Source organism: Phyllostomus hastatus, unplaced genomic scaffold (genome assembly GCF_019186645.2).
Source record: "Phyllostomus hastatus isolate PE091 unplaced genomic scaffold, TTU_PhHast_1.1 phas_contig_210, whole genome shotgun sequence".
In the NCBI taxonomy this organism is placed as follows: Eukaryota; Metazoa; Chordata; class Mammalia; order Chiroptera; family Phyllostomidae; genus Phyllostomus; species Phyllostomus hastatus.
In genome coordinates this window covers 2,286,173-2,308,569 of record NW_025333737.1, presented here as the reverse complement: position 1 = coordinate 2,308,569, position 22,397 = coordinate 2,286,173, and the positions used below count along the sequence as shown (strand labels likewise).

Here is a 22,397-nt window from a genome sequence, read left to right as displayed (position 1 = left end):
CAGGTGAGCCTGCAGCGGACCTTCAGGTGCCCAGCCAGGAGCTTCCCCAGCTGGAAAGGGCAGGTATTCCGAGTCATTACATTAGGGCAGGGTGTGGCCTGCGTTTCTGCGTTTCTGGAAGCTCCAGTGATGCCCACGCTAATGGTCCAGGGACCACACTCTGAGTAACAAGATTCTAGAGTCTAGCCCAGCGGCTCCCAGACTCAAATGACCACTGGAATCACCTGGAAAGCTTTTTAAAAACTGGATGCTCTGGCCACACCCCTAATCGCTTAAACCACATTCTCTTGAGGAGTGGCAGCCAGGCATCCGCATTTTTCAAAGTTCCCAGGTGGTTCCCACGTGCAGCCAGGGTGGAGAAGGCCGCACTGGACTGGCTCAGCTCACACTCTTACCTGAGGAGACTGAGGTCCAGGGAAAGGAAGGCCTGTCCAGGCGACAGCCAATGAGGGAAAGGCTTAGGGCCCGGGCCAGAGAGCTTCCTTGTGCCCTATTCTGCATCAGAGAGGGCTGGGAATGGAGTGGGACTCAAGCGTCACCCAGTAGGCCCAGAACCTCCCTGATTCTGGGGTGCCCTCTGGGCTGTGCCCCGAGAAGTTGTTATTCCTGTCTCCCACATGTCTCCGGGAAGTGCCATCAGGCCTCCAACAGCCCCGTGGGTGCAAAGCAGATTGTCACCCCATTTGCAGGTAGGGAGTCAAGGTTAGAGAGGGCAGGCCGCTCCTCCCAGGGCACAGCCATCCGGCCTTTGAAATGTCCTGCGTTGTGGACGTGCCGACTTTTCCCTTACTGATGCTAAGACACACCTACCCTCCCTTCCCCATGGTACGGTTTCTAAAGTGGGGCTGTGTCTGAGCGATGAGGGCAGTGAGACATTCAGGCCACCACGCTGGACGGTAAAGCACTGGGATTGTTCCTGGTACTGCCCGTGTGTAGAAGGTGGCAGTTCAGCTGAGTGTCATTAAACTGGTGGCATTGCACAGCTGCCCTGTCACCAGGCGGTGCTTCAGATGCCTTCGAACAGGCCACAGGGCAGCACTGAAACAAGCTGTAGAGAGACATGACTGTCGTCGGCCAGGCTGAGCAGCGGAAGGACACTGACTTGGCCAACCCCCCGGAACAGCTCAGACGTGTTAAGGCAGGGGAGGCTCCTGTCACCGAGGCATTTGAGAAGGACTGTCCTGCTTCCCCACGTCCTGGCTGTATGACCTTGAGCCAGTCACCGGGCCTCTCTAACCTTCATTTTCTTCCCAGGAAAATGGGATGCCGCACCTCACAAGGTGCTGTGAGGATTAAATAACTTGCACAGACCACAGAGCCCGGTGCCTGGAACATGGGCCATGCTCCCCAGGCCCCTATCCTAGTCTATAGGAATTTCCCCAAGGGGACTCCACTAACACATGGCCGGGTAGGATTTGAACCCAGGCAGGCTGGCCCCAGGCCCCACACCCTGGTCCACTCTGCTCTGCTGCCTCTTGGGTCCTGTGACTCTCCCTGTATTCCAGCCCCACCCCAGCCCTCTGCCCTCGCTCCTCCTTCCCCCATCCTCTCGCCCTCAGAGTTGGCAGCTCACCATGGCTGTGTGGCAATTCCTTCCCTTCCCACTGCCTGCCCATCCTGCTGGCTCTGCCCACAACCCCATGCCTGCTTGGCCTGCCTTTCTGAAGTCCCTGCTACCTTCCACAGTCAAGCAACCCCTGCCTGCTTCATTCTGCAGCCTGGGAAATGTGTCACCCCCCCCTCCCCCCCCCCCACACACATACGCCTCTCTGTCACCTTCCTTCTGTCGGGCTTTCCTCTCTGGGCAGCAGTAGGACAGCAAGAAGCCAGTGCAGGGGTCTGACCTGGGCAGGCATGGGGTCAGTTCGCCAGCATCCACTCCGTGTCTTCTGTGTGCCAGGCGTAGTGGGACCTGGGACCAGTCCCTGAACCTCTCCGAGCCTCAGCTTACCGATTCGAATCCCCAGGTGACACTAGTAACCCGCTTGGATGCCTTGTAGGTTTACCAAAGCGTCAAATGCCCAGCGTGCACCAGGCTGTCAGCAGGTGCCGCTTTCCTGCCCCCTCCTCTCCACTCAGAGACCTTTGTTCATGTACAGACAGAAGCACCTGGGAAAGATGGGACCTGCCTTGCTCACCAGAGAAACTGAGGCTCAGAGAGGACCAGTGACTTGCCCAGGGCAATGCCTGGTGCTGGCTGTGGTGCCCAGGCTTCCTGGGGCCCAGCCCCGAGAGAAGCGCCCACCCCCCACCCCAGCAGTTGTCTGGGACCCCTTGATCCATGCAACCCAGCAGCACAAACACACAGACCTGGGGTGCACATGTATGGTCAGCTTTATTTCTTTCCATGCTGAGAAATACAGAGGAGCAAACTGGAGAGTGTGGTGCCGGCGGAGGGGAGGGGCAGTCCTCTCCGCTCTCTATGGGGCCCGGGGGAGGCCGGGTCAGCGCCCGGAGCCGGAACCGCACCAGGAGGCCACTGTGTCCATGAAGCTGGTGGCCGGGCCCACAGCCGAGCTGGGGCAGCAGGGCCCCTGCTCCTTCCAGCTTCAGCGAGGCCTGGGGGTGCCAGGCCACCTGTGGGTGGGGGCATTGGGGACCCTCCCTCCCTGTCTTACCCCCGAAGGGTTTCTCCTCCTTAGGCCCCGTGCTCTCCTCTGACGGAGAAGCTGGTCTCTGGGGGCCTCCACGCCTTCCACACACCTTGGAAACCTCTGAGCTACGCCCTCAGATGACTAGAAGACTCTCTCAATTTGTTCTTGTCTGAATGGAAGAAGGTTCCAGCTGTGCCTGTTCCTGTGGCTTCTTTCTCACCTGAGCTGGGTTTTACGTGTGAACAAATGAGCGTGCACATGCGTGTGAGTGCGTGCATGGCAGAGTCTGCACAGGACTGCAGGGACGGGGCATGTCTGGGTGTGTTCTGGGCCCTGTGCACACGCTGTATACGGAGCCCCACCTCTGCCATCGTCTCCCCTGGTGCCTTTCTTCTCCCTCAAATGCTGCAGCTGAGGACCCCAGGGGCCAGCTGGGAGACCTGTGACTGATGACCCCTCCTTCCAAAGCTTTGGCCTATGACCCCCCATCTCCCCTGGCCTGACCTGACCTTGTAAATGACACAAATACCCTGGGTCACCCCCAGACTCCCCCAACAAACAGGGCATCTTTACTTTGGCCTCAAAGTTGCCATAAAGCAAATCCAACTAGCCCCTCCTTTAGGGTGTGTGGAGGCTGGAGTTTATTCCCTGGGGGGGGCGGGGCACTGACTCAGGAGAGCCTGCCCCAGAGGGATCCCTCTGCTCCCCTCCCCTCCTGGTGGTCGCTGAGGCTTGGACTGCACTGAGGACATGGAGTGCCTGGCAGACAGAGGCTCAGTGCTAACAGACACCCTCCCAGGGGCCTACGCAGAAGGTGGGAGAGACTAGTAGGGACCCCAAGGGGGAAACATGCTCAGCCAACCTGGGGCCAGTCTGCCCGGGGCTGGGAACCTGCCCTGCCGCTGAGCGCAGCAACCTCAACTGCTGGGCAGGGCCTCCAGGGGCGGGGAAGCCTGGAGCAGCCCTTCGAGAGTCTGGGAGCCAAACCAACGGGGAAGGTGGGCACAGGGAGGCCCTGTGGACGGAGCCTGTACCAGAGAGAAGTTGGGGCAGAGTCTGGGGCCAGAAGCCAGTCGGGAGGCCCAGGGCCCTGCTCGGTCCTTTCAGGCATCCCATTAGGTCCTTAGACAGAAGCCATGGTGTCCAGTCCCGCCTCCCACAGGTGGGTGTATTCCCAAACCTGGGGCCCCTCCCGCTCCCCCACACTGGATCCTTCAGCCAAGCTCTTCCCTCAGTCTTGGAATCCTCTAGACCGAGAAACAATAAACTTTCATGAAACCCATCTGGCCCACTTCCCTACAGGAGCACAAACACTGCTAATGGCCTGGGAGCCCAGGGGAAGCGTCCCAGGGCTGATCCCAAAGCCTGCTCCAGGGAAAGCCCCTGCTGTTTGCAGAGGCCAGGAGCGCAGGGTGAGGCTCAGAGCATCAGGTGAGGCTGGGCTGGGGGCCATCTGAGCCGCTCTGCATGGGGCCCCAAGTTTGGACCCCAGACCATGCCAGGAGAGAGCTCAGGACCCTGGGTCCTCACTGGCCAATGGCAGGGGAGGGGAGGGCAGGGCAGGTTAGGGCCCTAGGAGTTCTTGGTTGGTGCTCCAGACTACCGCACAGGGAGGGAGGAAAAGGTGGGCTGGGTCATCCTGGGAGACTCCCCGGGGTTGTAGTTCTTGGCAGAGACGCTCCCAAGGCTGAAAAGTTTGGGAGGTGGTCCATGGGCCGAACTGTCCCGGTTCCCCTCTTCACCAGCAATCCTCTGGCCGCCTCCACCCTGCAATGCGGGATTTAGGTGTGGCCCTCGCCTCCTTCCAGGGCAGCTGCACGTCTGTGTGCCAGAGGTCCCAGGGCACGTGCTGAGTGTCAGCTCCGGCTCTCGGCTTCTGCGGTGAGGGCGCAGCTGGGATGGCAGCAGGCGTGTGGCACAAGGCATGCAAACAGTCCTTCTTACCCTTCCTCCAGGAAAATACAAAGATAAAGAAAGTCCCACGTCTTTGCTCCTGGTCATGCAGGGAGCGTGCTGCCCTGCTCCCCACTGCAGTTCACCTGTTTGTTCATGGGGCTGGTTTCTCCTGCCCAGGCAGTATGTGCTACTCAGTAGGTACCAGGAAAGTGTGGGGATGAGGAAAAGCCAGAATGCTGGAGTCAGAGCGTCGGGCTGTGTCCATGAGGTTAGACACATTTCTCAGCGGTTTCACAGTAAATTTTCCTTCCTTCCTTCCTCTGGCTTTTCCCATCTGATATGGACAGATGATGGAGTGACTTGGGAGTTTCCTTCCAAGAGTGTGCTTTTGGAACTTGGGGACAGGTGGGTCCTTGGCACTCACATCCTGTCCTCCGCGGTATGTGGGGTGTGGGTTGGGAGCACTCCAGCTGGTTCGCTCTGCTAGCGCAGAGGCCTGGTTCCTTCTATTTCTTCTGAACTGTAAGGGAAAGAACAGTGAAGGCAGAGCACAGCCCAGAACTCGGGTCTTCGGGTCCCCGTGTGGAGGGTTTGGGTGTTTGTTTCCTGTGGGAAATGGCAATGGGGATCAGGGAGTGGTCGGGGGCTCGTGGTGGGGCTGCACTCCTGCCAGTGAGAGGGCTGTGGCCTGGATGATTGGCAAGGAGCTGGGCCTGTGACGCCTGATCGTAGAACCACTGATGCTTGAATTTCTTAGTGAAAGCTAACCAGTTCCCTTGACCGCTGTGGGTTCAGTAGTTGTCATGTGCCAATGAAGAGTGGTGGCTAGGATGACAAGCAGAAGTAGGACAAAGGACACTGAGGCTAACGCCCTGGGCAAGTGGGCTCCTGCCTCTTATGCACCCGCATGTCTGTCGCACTCAGAGAGACTGTGGAGCGTGCTTCGGTCCACGCAGGAGGGTGGGGCTTGCGAACCCAGGCCAGCTGATTACAAACCTGACCTCTTCCCCTTCCTCAGGGGCCGGGGCTGCCCAGGACCCCATGGTAGAACCCCAGGCTTTCTACCCCGTGTTGAACACTCTGTAGCCTAGACCAGTGCCTCCAAAACTTAATGATTGGGCTGGAAATCTCAGTAAAATGAGGATTCTGATTCAGTGGGTCTGGGGTGGGGCCCGAGATTCCACATTTCTGACACGTTCCTGGGGTCAGCAGCCACAGCCGCTGGTCCATGGAGCACATTTGGCAAAGCAAGGTCTTTGGGGGAAAGCTTAGCATGGTCACTGCAAGGGGCAGAGGTCCCTGGGGGCTTCCCGATGTGAGTGTGTGAAGAGAGGGATGTGGGCCACGTTGGCTATGTAGCCCAGAGACTCTTGAAGCTCATGGGCCTGTGAGCAGCTTGGAGTCACCCTGGAAAGTGGTTCCCTGCTTGGATAACTTCCTTGGGCCACCTCTGTGTGCTCACAGAAGTGTTACTTTCTGACTTTCGCCACATGCATTGCTCGCCTCTGGCCTGTCCTGGCTGTCTCAGCATGGACACTTGTGTGGCAAGCCGCAGTTTACAAAGACAGTGATATCCATTACCTCAGGTGAGCTGGGGGCTTCTTCCTACCGCTTTAGACCTGAAAAGCCCTTGGTCCGACTAGACAGACACTGGCCTGGGGCCCTCAGAGCCTCTGACTCCTAGGCCTGTGCTCTTTCCCCACCCTTTCCCCTTAATCTGCTTTCTGGGCAAAAGGTGAGTCAGATAGCCAGGCCTACTCAGCTGGTCACTGCTGGGGACTGGGTTGTTTTTCCAGAGTGAGAGGATAGGCTGTGGCCCCTACGGGCTCGTCCCTTCCTTCCACCACCCCTGCCCCAGGGCACAGGCTGCGTCCTTGGCTGTCTTCACAGCGAGCAAGCTGGCATGTGGCTGGGCCTCACCTGCAAAGTTGACAGTCACGGCCACAATGATGATGATGATCCCTATGATGATGAAGCTGATGCTGAGCATCCGGGCCAGGCGGCCCAGCCTCCGGGCCCCGTCCAGGTCCCCCTGTTGCACGCTACCTCGAGACTGCAGAGAGAGGGTGGCAGAGACCTCAGGAAGGCTGTCCTCAGCAGCCCTGTGGGGGGCCCTGGCCTGGGCCTCCAGGACATACCCGGTGCCCACTGCAGCCGGCACTCCTGACGCCTGGACTCAAGGGGCAGGGACACCAACCAAGCCTGCCCTTGGCCGGCTGAGGACAGCTGGAAGCAGAACCGAGAAATGCAGAATCGCAGAACCACAGGGTGGAACAGTGGAGACCGAGGGCCTGAGAGGGTGGACCGAGCCCAGGCTACACTGAGCTGGTGGGAGCAGGTGAGCCAGGTCTCTGCAGACCCCGGGCCCGGGCTCACTGCTGTGGCTGCACCCAGATGCTATGGCTGTCCCTGTGCCTCCTTTTCTCTGTGACCTCTCTAGCCATAAAAGAAAAAAAGTCCCTGGTCCTCCCTACCCAGGAACCATGCTCCTGCTCAGCCAAGCCCCCTCCCAGGTTATGCCAGAAAGGCAGCTGTCTTGGTTTTGAACCAGGAAGGCTGGGCCTGCGGGGTGGGGAGCCACCCCTGGCTTCACAGGGGCCCCACCTGACACTTCACTCCTTAGTGAGCTTGGGTTTTCTCAGCCCTGTGCAATGTGGTGAAACGGGGGGGTGAGGGGGGCGGTGAGGCATCGAAGGACAGAAGACGTCCTCAGAGGCCCCAGGGGGCTCAGTAGGTGGTGTGTCCCAGGTGATCCCATGGTGGCCCTGTGCCCCTGCCAGGGATGGTGCACTCGTCAACTCGCTGGCAAGGGCTGGCCTGTGAACTTGAGTTCTGGCGCTCCTGGTGTTTCCTGGGCCGCTAGAACAGGCGCAGGCAGGGGCCAGTGAAAGGTGTGACTGCCTCAGGGTATTCATTTTCTGATCATTTGAGACCCCTGAGTTCAGAATGGAAATCTAGTCAAGTACTTTGATGATGATGACGTTGATGATGACAATAATGACTTATTGTGTCCTCATTTTGTACCAGGTGGCTTGCTCAGGACTGTACCAAAGTTATCTTTTAGCCTCAAGCCATCCTATGAGGTTGGCAGTGTTGCCCACTTTTTTTTACTGCTTTAACTGTTGTGAACACGTCTGAGATAAAGTGCACAGGAGAGCAGGGAGTGACCCAGTGTGCATCGGTATCAGTGTTGCCCACTTTTGAAGCAGTTGAAGTTCAGAGAGGCCACCCAGCCCCTCTCTGTGCTCTGCATGTGGGCACCCCCTCCCCAAAGTCCCGTCCCCTTCACCTCTCAGAATTCCAACCAACCCCACTCCTACCCTTACCCCATGGTTCCCTTCCAGGCCAGCCCCGGTCTCCTGTCTCAGGGCCACCCAAACTCGCCGTGCCCCAAACCATAGCTTCTGGCTTCTGGTCTGGCCCAGGTCTGCTCCTGGCCTGGCACTTGCCCGAGCCCCCATTATTGGCAACAGCCTGGAGTCCTCCTGCTTCCTCACAAGTCCTCTCCCTCCCCACCCGACTAATCAGTTTCAGTTCTTGGTCAATTTCATCTCCACTCCCCTCTCTAGGTCCTTTGCACCTGCCCTCCTTCCAGGCGCCACTTCTCACGCAGTCCATGACAATTGCCTCCTGAAAATCCCCCAGCCCCAGGCTCTCTTCTTCTCCATTCTATCCCCCAAACCACATTTCACTCCACAGATAGTTACACCAGGCCCTGGGCTAGGCCTCTGCATGCAGCAGTGTGCAAGGGATTTCCGGGCCCTAGCCCACAGAGACTCTGGCCTGGTAGGGAGGCTGGCCTCCACTGTGACCACACAAATAGAGGTACATTTGCAACTATGGGGAGTGATATGAAAAGAGGTACCTGGTACTGTGAGGCCTTATAAAAGGGGGGAATCCAAGAAAACTTCCTGGAGGAAGGACATTTAGACTAAGATGTGAAGGCTGAGTAAGACTTTTTTAAAAGATTTTATTTATTTTTAGAGAGGGGGAGGGAGGGAGCAAGAGAGGGAGAGAAACATCAATGTGTGGTTGCCTCTTGCACACCACCTACTGAGGACCTGGCCTACAACACAGGCTTGTGCCCTGACTGGGAATCAAACCAGTGACCCTTTGGTTCTCAGGCTAGCACTCAATCCACTGAGCCACACCAGCCAGGACTGAAGGCTGAGTAAGACTTAAATAGACCTTTTTCAAAAGGAAGAAGAGTATTGCAGGGAGAGAGAAAAGCATGTGCAAAGACCCCAAGGAGACCCGGCATGGCAAGCATGTAGCTGCTCAATACATCATTGTCTGAGGGAAGCAGGAGGGACTAGGTAGAGGCCAGTGTGGATGGAGCTGAGAATGAGCAAGAAGAGGGTGGAGCCAGGCCACACAGGGCTCCGCCCATGCAGGGAGGAGGTTGGTTATTGCCTGAGGAGCAGTGGGAGCCAGTGAAGACGTGAGGCTAAGGCAGAGGAATGGTTTCTAAAAGCCCTTATGGGATCAGAGAGGAGGCTGGAATTCAGGAGCTGATGCAAAAGATTGGCAAGATGATGGTGACTGAGTTAATCACTTCCTCCAAGTATCTCCCATGGCCACCCACTGTCTACAGACCACAGACCGAACTCAGGTCAGCTTTGCATTTCCTGATTTTATCCTCTCCTAGTCTCATCCACAACCGCCGGGCCCAGGCAGTCTGAGCCACCCCGGCCATGAGCACCAACTTCCACATGCCTTTGCTTGTGCTGTTCCTCCGGCCTGCTTGTTCCCACAATACCGTTTGTCCACCTCCTCTCCACCCTTCAAGGGCTTGCTCCAATGCCACCTCCTCTGTGCAGCCCACCAAGATTCCTCCACCTCCTCAGGAATACTAATTATCCCTAACATTATTTAAAAATGTACCTTGTGTCAGGAACTATGTTAAATGCTTGCCATCCACTAGAGCTTTTCATCCTCCTATTAGTTAGGGGTTGTCATCAGGCCATTTACAGATGAGGATCTGGAACAAGGCGGCATCATGACAGAAGCACCCTGAGACGTAGAGAAAGGCCAGATCAAGCAGGGGCCTGGCTCTCACAAAACAGAATCTGGGGTTTGCCCTGTTGGGGAGTGTACAACCGGCTGAGACACACCGGGACTTCTCTAGGACAGAAAAGAAAAAGATCCAGGGCAGAGGGGGCAGTGAAAAGGCCGAGGAGTGACGAGCACCCCAGCATCCCAGGGCAGCAGCAGGTCTGGTCTTGAGCAAAGGGATGCACTATAGACAGCGGACAAGAGCACTTGGGTCTGTGGGGACTGGCTGAATGTGGGTGCAGGTGACCTCACACCTGGACAGGTCCGTACAAATAGAGGTACATTTGCAACTGTGGGGAGTGATATGAAAAGAGGTACCTGGTACTGTGAGGCCTTATAAAAGGGGGGAATCCAAGAAAACTTCCTGGAGGAAGGACATTTGGATCTGGACAGGAAGTTGTGAGCGTTCGTGCCTCTGGACCTCAGGGCTATTCGCGACAACAGACCAATGTCATCCGGTGGGAGGGAAAGAGAAGGTGGGTCTGGCTTGAGGAGGGCCATAGAGTGGCGCTCGGGCAGCAGCCCATCCCGAGACTCACCAGCCCAGCTGGACACGGTGGGGACCCAGCCAGGAGCAGGCGTGTCCTCCAGCTCCCTAGAAGGGCACCCTGCTGAGCGCACATGGTCCGGATCCAGACCTCCCGGCTCCTGTCCCAGCTCCATCATTTACCAACTGTGCGACCCTGGCCAGGTGGGCTTTCCTTCACTATGCTTCGATTTCCTCATCAGGGAAAATCGGTACCCAGCTCACTGGGTTTTTGTGGAGATTGAGTGAGATCATACAAGTCGGGGGCTCAGTGTGGTACCCAGCGGGAGGAAGTGCTCAGTGGTACAGTAATGAAATACTTTTGCTGTTAACAGAGGATCCCCTTCCCTCCGCTGAGTCTGAGAAGGATAAAGGAGCATAACCCGTCCACTTGGGCAGAGGAGGCCGACCCGTCGTGGAAGACCAGCCTCTCTGGCGGGTCTTGGTGAGATTTACGGCACTGCTTTCAGAGCCACCCAGGTAGGGCGCTCATCACATGCTGACTCTGTGTCCGGGAACCTGCCTCCCCTCCCTTTTCTCTGCCCTTCCTCCTCTTGATGGTGGTGGGATGGGAGGATAGGGGAAGACCCTCCCATATCTGCGTCCCCAGCAGAGCCCAGTCCTTTTTCCATCCTCATGCTCGACGCCCAGCCTCTGCAAGTCTCCTGCTCTGGCAGGTGCTCCGTGAATAGCAAAGCCTCATTGCTGAGCTACGTGCTACAGCTCCCATTTCTGGGAGAGAATCCCAGCATCGCCCCTCCTGGACTCCCCCTCTGGCTCTCCCCCCTCAAATACAATGGTAAGAATTCCTGACCTTGCTAATGTGCCTCAGCTCTGTCCCTACCTCTGTAGGCCCGCTCCACTGCCCCAGCCCACTCTTTGTGTGTATTTCCTGTGGAGACTGCATCAGCCTCCTGCTCACTGGTCTCTCTGCTCCACTGTTGCCCCATCCAACCTCTTCTTAACAGTCAAGGTGAGGTCTTTGAAATGCAAGCCTGGTCACATGACCCCCATAAAAGAGATACATTTTTATGCCCCTGTGCCTCTGCACATACTGTTTCTGCTGAGATGCTTTTTCTCATTACCACATTGCCACCTCAACGACTCCTCCTCGTCCTTCAAGAGCCACCCCAGTGAACCTTTCCTTGGCTCCCACAAACAAGCCATTGGCTCTCCTTGGGGCTCCCACAGCACCTCGCCCCATTCTCTTGTTCTCTCTTACCACCTGGTAGCTGTGTCCGTCTCTTTCTTCAGCCTGTAAGATCCTCGAAGGCAGGGATCATGCATCCTCAACCCTGGTGTCCTTATGTAACTTAGGGGAAGACACTAGTAAGGATCCAGGCATTGTTGAGGAAGTAAAGAATAAAAGCAGAGAGAAGAAGAATGAGAGGAGAATCTGTCTTCTAACCATTGGACCAGCCAGTGGAAGGCTCCAAAGTAACAGAGGTTAATGAAAGGAATAAGGGTAGTAAGTCCCACAGGAAAGATGTCTGACATCCTGACCCATGCCAAGCTCTCTGCGTGGCCAACCAGGTCACTAGACTCAGGACTGCAACACCAAGGCCACACTGCGGGGAAGAGAAGACAATATAACAGAAGGGCATCAGGGATTTCTAGGAGGTTGGGCTTTAAAGACTCTGGGGCTACCTCGAGTAGTGACCAAGGGACTGGTTCTCAGCTGTAAGCCTGGTGGGCCGGGGCAGGGGAGCAGGGTCTGAGAGGAGTCCTGCCCCACCTTCCAGAGAAACGCCTGTGAGCGCAGTGTCATTCAGGGCTGTGGGGCAAGGGGCACGTGTGGCTGCTTGGGGATGGGAAATGGAGAGGGGAGGACCTGGGGGGATTGTGTGTGTCACATGGAGCCCGGTCCCTTCTCTGCCCACGGAGCCGCCAGGCCTTGCTCCCCAGTCAGACCGGGCAGGGCAGACCCGGCCTCAGCTGCTCTGTTGCGCCAGGCCCAGTATCCACACCGTGCAGTGTGAACCTCTCCACTGTGCTGCATGTCTCAGTGTTCCGATCTGTGACACGGAGGGGACAGGACTGCCTTTCAGAGCAGAACCCTACTTTTAGGTACAAAAGTTTCGCACCACTAGCTGGCACTCATATCTGAATCCACCCTTCCCTGTTTACCCCCTATTAATTACTAAATGAAAGGTCCACTCCTTAACTGCAGGGATGGAAGAAGACCCTTCATTTCTTTAAAAATTTTTTATTGCTTAGAGAAAGAGAAACATGGATTTGTTGTTCTCCTCTTATGCATTCATCGGTTGATTCTTGTATGTGCCCTCACCGAGGCTTGAACCTGCAACCTAGGCATGTGGGGGTGATACTCTAACCAACAGAGCTACCCGGGCCAGGGCACCTTCATTTCTTTTTATGAGTAAGACCCAGCTGCTCTCTCCTCCCCACTTAAGTGGCATCACCTTCTTGTACCAAATGGCTTAAATGGAAGGCACAAGAACAGTTATAGCGATGACCGCAATGCCTGTGATAACAGACCATGGTGACTGCAGCGGCTGTGGGGACGGTGCGGGGGTCAGGGGGGATGGTGCGGCAGACGGATTCAGGCTACCAGAGAGGGGAGGAAAGGCACTGGTGATGTCTGAAGTCTGAGAGCAGGTGGGGCGGCGGCGGTGCTCTCAGGCTGAAACCAGCCGGAGGAGGGTGGCCACGGGGAGGTGATTCTCCAGCCCCCTCACAACCTCCCTCTGCAACACTGCAGTTGCTTCCGGAATGCCCTGACTGGAGATGAACCCTCCAGTTGCTGAAGTGTAGGGGAAAATGGTGGGGAGTCCCGGGGAGCAGTCAGGGCAGCTGCGATGGTGGATGGGAGGAACGGGAAATGCTTAGGTGCCCGAGATGGCAGCTAGTTACCAACTGATTGGGAAGCCTGTCAGTATGTTAAGCCAGCTGGCCAGCTGACTGTCAGGCCTGGGTTGGACTCCGCACTCTTGTGGAGTGAACGGATGAATACCTTCATGAATGGTAGTGAGCCTGCAACATGTCAGTTAAATAGCGAGGTCATTTAAACCGTCCGAGAAAAGGTGTGTTGAAGCCACTCTGGACCTCTGCTACGTTCCCACACGTGGCAGGAGCCCCCTACGGAAAGGGGCTGCTCAGAAGCGCCCACCCGCCCTGGGTGGTGCAATGAGGGTGAGACTTCACTGTCCCCAAACTGGGTGGAGTCAGAATTGCCTGTCCCCTGGGGATCTGCCCTCTCCCCGACACTGCGGTCTCATTCAGTCGGTCGGTAAGAACAGCGACCACTTCCGTTTACTGTGTGCACGCTCAGCATTCGGTGCTTTCACACACATTAACTCATCTAGTCTTCCCAAGAACGCTGAATTAGATGGTTTTATGGCACCTATTTTACAGATGAGGAAACTGAGGCTGAGGAAGGAGGCTGAGTGATTTGGACATGGCCATGTGGCGTAGCAGGGACAGAACTGAGACGTTCACCCAGGTCTGATACGTGTTTTATAACTGTTGTCAAGCCAAGGCCCGCTGCCTGGGGCCTGGCTGCCCTCATGTATGGGAGACCTTGCCAGCATTGAGGAACAGGGGGCCGTTCTCAGCCTGACCCAGAAGTAAAATGCATGAAGCCAGCCTTGCCCTGGCCACCGCAGGAGGTTCACAGGAGGCCCAGTTCTGAGCACGGCTGAGTCTGAACAACTCCTCAGATACAGCCCCTGAGCCACCAGGCCAGCAGGCCACTGTCAAAGGCTGTGTATTGGGTGGGAAGCCACCGTGGGAAGGATGCTGATGGTCCATTGTCTCCACTGATGGATTTGGAGGCAGGGAGAACAGTGGGGGGAGGGGCAGGGAAACAGAGAAGGAAGGGAAATTCCTCCTGCCCTGCATGAGGTTTGGCTTCCCTGGGAAGGGCACACAGTCCTCACCCCCAGAGGGAGATGCAGGGTGGGACCACAAGAGAACGCTGGGTTCAGCTTGCAGCTGATGTGGCTCTTCCCGGTCGTGTGACTGTGGGCAGCACACTGTTTCGTGCATCTCAGGTGCCTCGTCTGTCAAGTGGAGACATATAGCCAGACTCTGTGAGCCACGTGTCAGGACACGCTCTGCAGACAGTAAGCTGTAGAAAAGCTGCCGGGCAGGGCTGGGGGTCTCCTTCCAGCCCAGATCAAAGGTTTGGCCCCTCACCTGGTAGCCAGTGGGAAGACCTCAGACGAGGAGTTCTGAAGTCTGGCCCAGCACCCGAGACCCCAGCCCAGGAGACTGACTGCCTTTCCACACTCTCCGGCCCTCCTTCACCCTAATGCTGTTCGGGTGGGACCGAGGGTTTCAGCCCTAGGTGAATAACTGACCCCTCCCTCCCTGGGAAATGGGAGTTTCCCATGAACTTGACCGGCTCCCAGAAGAGGGAAGACAGCTGTGGGCACACCCAATAGCGCTCCCCACCTGGGCGCCCTCGGATTCTGGAGGCAGGCTGTGGAGTGGGTGGGAACAAGAGCTTGGCCTCCGGGCACCCTGTCCTGGGCCCCAGGCACCCTGTCCTGGGCTCCCGATCACTGACGAGCAGGTTATTCCACACGCCCGTACTTCAGTTTTCTCACCGGCACACGGAGAGCAGTGACAATACCTAGACCTCACAGGATTATAGTCTGACTGAAATGAGATAATATATATAAAGTATTTGGACCAGTGCCTAACCTTTAGAAAACACGTGGTGTTAGTAATATTCCCTCATTCCTGAGTTTCCTCAGGTTCCTTCTCACTGGCTCCTGACAGTTCCCCTTAGAAATTCATTTCCACAACTATACTTCACACTTGCCTTGGCTCCTCCTCTGAAATCTCAAGCCCCCAATCTCTCTCTCACCCTTGCTATCTCATAGCACCTGCCCTTTGACCCTTCTGAGCCCCAGCCTGAGACCAGCCTCCCTATAGATGGCTATAGCCAAGATCCTGGCCTCGCTCCCTCCCAGTCCAGCCCGATCCTGGGTGCGGCATCGCAGCCACCCCGGCTCGCATCTTCTGTGCCACCTGGTCCTGCCCTCGTGGCAATTCTGCCATCCGCAGGTCTAGGTAGGCCCAGTGTCACATCAGGGACTCTACGTCTGCAGCTGGGCAAAAGCCACACCACCGCAGGCTGATAATAACTCAGGCCCAGGTCTCCAGCCTCAGCAGAGCCCTCGGGCCATTGACCCATCTGTCCCTAGTCACCGCTCCTCTCCTCTGCCATCAGGCCCTCATCTCCCAGCAGACCACCTTGCCCTCCCTGTCCCTGGTGGCATGGGTCCCATACAGCGTAAACCAACTTCCTTTTCTTTGAGTTTCTATCTGCTTCTGCCCTCACGGCCTCTCCTCCAAGCTCCCAGGAAGGAAGAGGCGCCCACCCACCCTGGGTGGTGCAATGAGGTCCCAGGAAGGAAGCTCCCAGGAAGGAAGTCCTTCTTCTGAGTCACATCGCTCTGCTCTTCAGGGAACTCACCTTGTCAATCATTTCTGCCCAAGCTTCTCCATCACTAGGGTCCCCAAGGTCTGTGATTGGCCAAGCCAGGGGACACTCCCATCCTTATCGAACCTGATCTCTCCGCAATGTTTGACGACTCCCTCTTCCTTCAAACTCGCTCCTACCTGGGTGTCTCTTTCTTTTCCAGTTTTCCTCCCACCTCCTGGAATCTTCTTCTGAAAAACCTTTTCTGTCCACTTCCCTCTGCCCACCCCTTAAATGCTGTATGCTGCGGAGCTTTCTCTAAGGCAGTTCCACTGTTTTGGGGGAGAATATCCAGGAGCCAAAAGCAATTACTGCTCCTACCTCCTTAGCAATTCCTTCCCTCCTCGGTGCCCGCCTTTCTGGGCCCATGGCTCAGCTCCGGCCTTCGCCGCCTGGGCAGTCTCGAGGGCCTCCTGCGGGGTCTCCCTGATCCCCATCCTGCCCACTCTTGTTCATTTCCCACAATGCTTTGGGTATTAGTTTTAAAATATGATCTGACCACATCACACCTCTGCCTAAGTCTTTTTAGCGGCTCCTGAGAGCACTAGGATGAAAGTTAAATTCCCGGAACAGGTCTGCCTCCCTGCACCACCACGCTCCCGCATCCTTCTCACGCCAGACAGGCCTCGTCTTATCTGACCACTTCCCCGATGCCTAACATGGTGCCTGGTGCGTGAAGACACGTTCATTCACGGGGCCCTGATTATCCCGCACCACTTAGCTGCCCCCCAACAAGCGACTCGCCGTTCAAGTGAATGGTTGACGGAAAGGAGGATCCGTGGTGCCACTGTAAGAAGGTTCCCCTGCCCCCACCACGGTCCCGGCCTTGACACTCTCACCTGCAGGCCTGCACAGGTCCCCTCTCCCGAATGCCAGGCTCAGAAGGCCCCGTTGGTCCCTCCCTTCACCCTACACAGTGCTGATCCTCCAAAATGGAAATCTGACCACACCGCTCTCCGGCTCCAAACCCTGCGGAGCTTGAAAATGCTCTGCCGAGTGTGAACCGAGCCAGTCGCCGAGGGACCACACACTGTCGGGTTCCATTTATACAAAACCTCCAGGAGAGGCCCATCCACACAGACAGAAAGATCAGCGGCCACTCGGGTTTGGGAGGGACTGAGGAAGAGGTGGAGGAGGGCGGGTGGTAATAGAAAAAAGGTACAGTTTCTTTTGGAGGTGAGAAAAATGTTCTCACATTGAGTGTGGCCGTGGTTGCACTTAGTTGTGACTATACTAAAAGTCATTGAATCATGCGCTTAGGTAGGTGAACTGTATGCTATGTGAGTTATATTTCAAAGCTCTAAAAAATGCCCATAGCAAACCCATGATGCTTTCCAGCCGTCGCCAGGTAGACGGGCAGCTACCGCAGAATCGCCGTTCCTGTGTGACAGCCGCCTGTTTGCCGGCTGCTGTTCTCAAGCGCTGTCTAGGGCCCGTCTCACCTCACCCTCGCACGGCCCCACAGGTAGGTGCTGTGGTGGCAGCCCATTTTGCAGATCGGAATGTTGAGAAGAGAGGTTTGAGTCACTTGCCCAAGGTGACACAATGCCTTGTGGGATTTTTTTGTCTAGTGTGAATACTTCTTGCAATGTGTTGTAAGGATCTGTTTAGAAGTTTCCCCCACCCCCCACTAGACTAGAGCCCCCAGGGAATTGGTGATGTTGTCTGGTTTAGCACCCTGTTCCCTGCCCTTGGCCGGTGACAATCACAGCTGACTCAGGAACGTGAGGAGGACATGGAAATTCGAGAGCGGTCTCACTGGCTTCACAGTCTGGGCTCGGGTTTCCTCTGACAGAGGCAGCTCTGCCAGCCGCTTGTACCTGCCACCCCCCGCCAGGGGACAGATTCTAGCAACTGTGTTCTCCTGGGCCCTTGTGCAGTCTTCCTCCCCTAGGCTGCCTCCCCTCCCGGGCTTCTCCCAGTAACCGAGAAAGACGAGAGACGGCCCCGCCCAGAGCGCAGGCTGCACCCGGGGCTGGGCCCTGCCCCCAGCCGTCCTGGGCTGCAGCAGGCACACGGGAAGCTCCTCAAAGATCCCACCCTGGGCCCTGCCCAGCCCTGGCTCTTGTGCCCACGCCAAGTCCCTCTGACTTAGGGACGCTGCCAGTGCGCCCTGACATCCTGGCAGGTGGTGCTGGGTTTGGTGGGGGCTGGGGAAGGTGTCCCCATCTGGGGACTGGGCATCAGTGGGGTAGTCATGGAAGTGTGAGAAAATAGGGACTTTCTAAGAGGACAGCGGGGAGCAGCAAGAGTGACCACAGCTCCCAGGGGCTTGGTGACAGATGACTCAGCAGTGACGTCACCGCAGAGGGAAGCAGACGGCCTCTCCCCACCCAGCCCTCTGGCCCTGGCCAGCCCTGGACGAGCCGTTCACTGCCCCCGGCTCCTAACTTCATTCTAGAAGTCACTGCCTGCCCCGTCTTTCTCTCTCTTCTTCCTAGACCTCAGAAGTCACATCTGCTGACATATTCCGTGGCTCCTCTGCAAGGAGCTCTATCTGAATGTCTTGTCTTGGGGACAGTCTGAGGCAATGCACTCAAACCCTGCAGCACAAGTGTGCGAGGAGACAGATGGGCCCACGTGCCCTCCTTGGCAAGTCGAGCCGTGCCCTCTGCCACATTTCCCACCCAGGCTCAGACCTCCCCTGCCCTGAGGGCAGATGCGAGGTCAGTACAGCCGCCAAGGCCCGGAGGGCTCCAGCAAGCACCATCCCCTGGGGAGCCAGGCCCCCGGGGCCCCAGGGCATGTCAGGGAAGCCACCTCTGGCTCTTGGAAACCAGAGCTGGTAAAGGGTCCAAGAGCACCCAGGTGGCCCGGGATGAGGGGCAGGGGCACTGTGGGGAGGCTGGCTCCCCTCCTGAGAATGTGGGCCCTGGGCCTCCACGGCAGCTGCAACTCTGCTGATAATGTGGCTCTACTCAGGAATGACTCCTCGGGTGAACCCTCTGCCACGCTGCCGCCAAAGACAAACCCCCCGACTTGGCTGTGTTCTGTAGTTTGGAACTTAGCCCCAGGGGACTCCCTGGGCCCCCTAACCAGCAGGGCTGTGTGCAAAGTCAAGCTGGACCCAGGAGCAGAGATGAGAGAGGACGGCAAACAACAGCTCTCCTGACCCTGGGGCCCTTCTCCCAGGGGGAGCGGTAGGCCAGCCTAGAAAGGGAGTCTCTCCCCCCAGCCCCTCGTGCCCAGCTCTCTTTCCCTACGCCCACACCAGGCACCAGGGAGCGTGCCCACTGCCCCTGGGCCCAGCCCCTGCCCTGGAGCAAACAGCAGCGCTTACCATGATAGAAAAGATGAGGGGGATGAGGTTGAGGGGCCAGACGGGGCAGAAGCAGGAGGCGATGGCCAGGATAAGGTAATCTCTGGGGACTTCTTGGTCCTGGGCATAGGAGGTGGTGGCAACGGAGGACGCTCGTCTGGAGCTGGCGCGAGAGGGCGACCGGGGGAGTGAAGCCTCCTGGCGCCCCCCGGGCGCCGCCTTGAAGGGCAGGCCATGGCCATTCTGCTCCAGGTCCAGAGCCCCTGACAGGGACTTGGACAGCTTCGGGGGCTTGTCATCCTTGTCCCCCACCTTGGTGAGAAGCATCTCCATCTCGGGCAGGTCCGGGGGTGAGGCGGTGCCAGGTTCCCGCATGGGGGAAAACTGAGGCTGCACGGGGTTGGCCATGTCGGCTTGGGCCTTGGGCTGCTTCGGTTCCAGGCTGTGATAAGGGGGTTCCGGAGGGACTCAGCGCACCATTCCTCAGCCCAGCCTGGGGGCCTGCAGGTCAGAGGCAGAAGTGTCCCCAGGGAGCACGGGCCAGCTGTAGATCGGGAGGGTCGGCTTCTCCAGGCCAACAGAGTTCAGAGTCTGGGTCCCGCCTGCTGCCCAGCAGAGCTCCTGGGAGCCGGAGACTTCAGTTCCGCTCAAGTTCGAGGTCAACTTTGCTGGTGCTGCTGACAGCACGGATGGGCGGGGAAGCAACAGAAAGCCGCTTCGGGAGCCGAGAGAAGATGCTGCTCTCCAGACTGAGGCTTAGGCTAAGTCAGGGCGGCTGTGTGTGTGTGTGTGTGTGTGTGTGTGTGCATGCCGCAAGGCCTCCCTCCCTCTCTGCCCTCCTCAGAGATGCTTTCCCTTTTCAATTCCCCTCTCCCCAGAGAACGGCCCAGCAGTGTTCTGCCTCTGCCCCAGCCCAGCCCTGCTCTGCCCAGCCCGGCCCAGCCCAGAGGGACTCAGGCTGGCCTCCACTTTCCATTGCAGCCACAAGACCTGCTCCTCTCGACTGAGGGCTCTGGACAGGCAAAAAGACAAAGTGGGTCTCACAGGGGTGTGTCTTCAACTGTCCCGGGAAACTGAGCCCTCTGCTTTTCCTCCACTGGAGCAGGCTGCTGTTTCCTCCTATCTGTAGGGAAACGCAGGGCCCTGGACCCCAACCATGATCTCCAGCTCCCGGAGGCATGGAGAACAGGCTCTGGGAGCCAAGGGGAGATCCAGCACCAGTGAGGCCCCTGCAGGGCCCTCTGAGTGGGTTTCTGAGCTGCTCACCAAGGTGAGGGGCAGAGGGGTGTTGAGGGGAGTGTTGGCCCCATCTCATGCCCATTAGAACTTTTCTGTGATGCCAAAGAGTAGGCAAATGTCCTCGTACTGGGGGCCTCCGGGGGCGCATGCTGACTCTGAAGGGCCTCGGTCCTGGCTGCCTGTCCACTCTGATCCTCGGTGTCTTTGTTCCCTTATGTCCCTCCCTCTGATTCTGCCTCCTTTTCTTTATTCCCGGCATCTCTTCCCGTGTCCCCAAAAGAGTGACCTGGAACCACCAGGGTGTGCATCTGTGTATCTGTGTGTGTGTGGTTTAGAGGAGGGGGTGGCTAAGGGTTTCAGGCCCTGGGAGCGTGCACCAGAGGTGGTGGGAAGTCAGAGATGGGAGGGGCCTCAGAGGGGTGGTCGCCATTCAAATCCGTTCGGATCACACAGATCAAAGGACCAAGGCCTGGACGTGGAAAGAGACACCCATTTCAAACTGACACCAGTCCTCTCCAGACACCAATCTCTGGTCCGATCTGGTTCGGGGGCTAGTCTGAAGCAAAAGGAACCAGTTTAGCAGAGAGGAATGGCTTTGGGTTGTGTCTAGCTGGCTTCCAAATGCTGCTTCCAGCAGGAGTGGCGCGGGTGCAGGAGGGAGTGTGGTGCCAGAGAGAGTGAGGACCCGGCCACAGAGAGAGGTGAGGAGAGCAGCGAGGAGCCCCACGCCAGGGGGACTAAAAGGACTCCTGGAGGCAAATCAGTTTCAAAAGTAGTTTGGGACAAACGTTCAGGTTCGATGAATATGACTACATTAAATTAAGAACTGTTGCTCAGTGAAGGAAGTCCACCATTACTTGCAAACTAAAAACTTTCAGGTCAGTGAGATGGAGGCTGCCTGCCCTGCATGGGGTATGGAGGGGCTTCCTCCCCACCTAGGTCCTCAGAAGGACCCTCACCCATGCCAGGGGCGGCCTTGAAATGGGTGGGGGGAGGGGCGAGCCAAGCTCCCTTGCCCAGGAACTCTGGGAAATGTGCTAACACCTTTTTGAACATGAGACTTCCTGCAGAGGGTGGCAGGGTGGGTCCCTGAGACCCTGAGACTCTGGTCAGCATCCAGCTTGGACAGGATTCCATGTGACAGCCTGGCCGCTACCCCCAGGTGCCTGAACCTGAGCCCTCCACAGGCCTACCACTGCCCAGCCTGCTCTGCGGCCTCCAGACAAACAGCTTCAGCACTCAATGTGGCTTGTCCCTTTGACACATGCTGTGAGCATAAAACACACAGAACTTCCAACACTTGGTACAAAAAAACAGAATGTAAACTATTTCACCAAACTTTGAACACTGTTTTGACACGATGTTTTGGATGTACTGAGCAAAATAAAACATTATTAAAATAATGTCACCTGTGTTCTTTTACCTTTTTTAATGTACCTACTAAAAAACTTAAAAGGCGGTTTGTGTTGTATTTCTATTGGGCAATGCCGGCCTCGAGGACAGAACCAACCTGACACAAAAACTCAAAGAGAACAGAAAAAGCCAAGAAGTCCCCAGGGCGGCCCATGGCTGGGTGGGCTGGTGTTCAGGACATAGGCACTCAGGTCCACCCTGTCTCTGTGAGATGCTGGGCTCCTGGTGCCATCTAGTGGACTGATGGTGCAGAGCATGACCACCGGTGGCGCAGAAACCAGGGCTGGGGGGAGATGGGGGAGATGGGGGAGATGGGGGAGATGGGGGAGATGGGGGAGATGGGGGAGAGGCAGGGAGAGGCAGGGAGAGGCAGTACCTGGTTTGGGCTCCAGGGCCACGGAGCCCGACCCAGCCAGCTGCTCCTGTGGCAGCCAGGTCCTGCTCCAGCCTCCCACTCCCTCAAATCTCAAATGAAGTCTTAAGTGGAGGCCCACGGGCCATATTCATTATATAAAGTGAGTTTGACTCACACAATATTGACTCAACAAGTGTGGAGTGTTTTAAAATCTATTTCACAAAAAATAGGCATTTTAGATTTTTTAACACAAAGATCTGGGGACCCTGGGCCCATCTTCTGCAGAGCCGCAGGGTCAGCTGTAGCCTTGAGAAGGGAGCATTGAGCTCTTCTGACCCCACCTGCACCTGGCCTGCCTGCCTCCCCTGCCCAGCCAGACAGATGGGTGGCCGCCTTCTGGTCCGCAGCTGGCTGCTTCCTAGTATGGGCACAGGGAGCTGCAGAACCTCATTCCCTTCTCTGTCCCTCTTCCGTGCTGGGCTATGAGGTCACAGAGGAGCAGGCGTACACCCAGCTCCCTAGCCCAGTGCCTGGCTTGTCGTTGAGGGCAGCAGGGTGAACTGGAGGAAGATGAAAACTCCAACCAAGCACCCAAGGTGAGTCTGCACCAA

At 57.1% G+C, this 22,397-nt stretch overlaps 1 protein-coding gene across 2 annotated transcripts; it reads right to left on the bottom strand.

The window, feature by feature from the left end:
• Positions 1-3,250: 3,250 nt before the first annotated feature.
• Positions 3,251-19,658, bottom strand: TRARG1 (trafficking regulator of GLUT4 (SLC2A4) 1). Of its 2 annotated transcripts, XM_045835656.1 has the most exons (3): positions 18,801-19,658; positions 6,411-6,543; positions 3,251-5,010 (listed from the first exon to the last, which is right to left on the bottom strand). In XM_045835656.1, exons 1-3 carry the CDS (start codon positions 19,185-19,187, stop codon positions 4,997-4,999), a joined length of 534 nt encoding a protein of 177 aa, XP_045691612.1. In that variant the 5' UTR covers positions 19,188-19,658; the 3' UTR covers positions 3,251-4,996. The 2 variants fall into 2 exon arrangements, with proteins under 2 accessions (XP_045691612.1, XP_045691613.1); XM_045835657.1 differs by lacking the exons at positions 3,251-5,010; positions 6,411-6,543 and adding an exon at positions 9,384-9,503.
• Between the last annotated feature and the right edge of the window lie 2,739 nt (positions 19,659-22,397).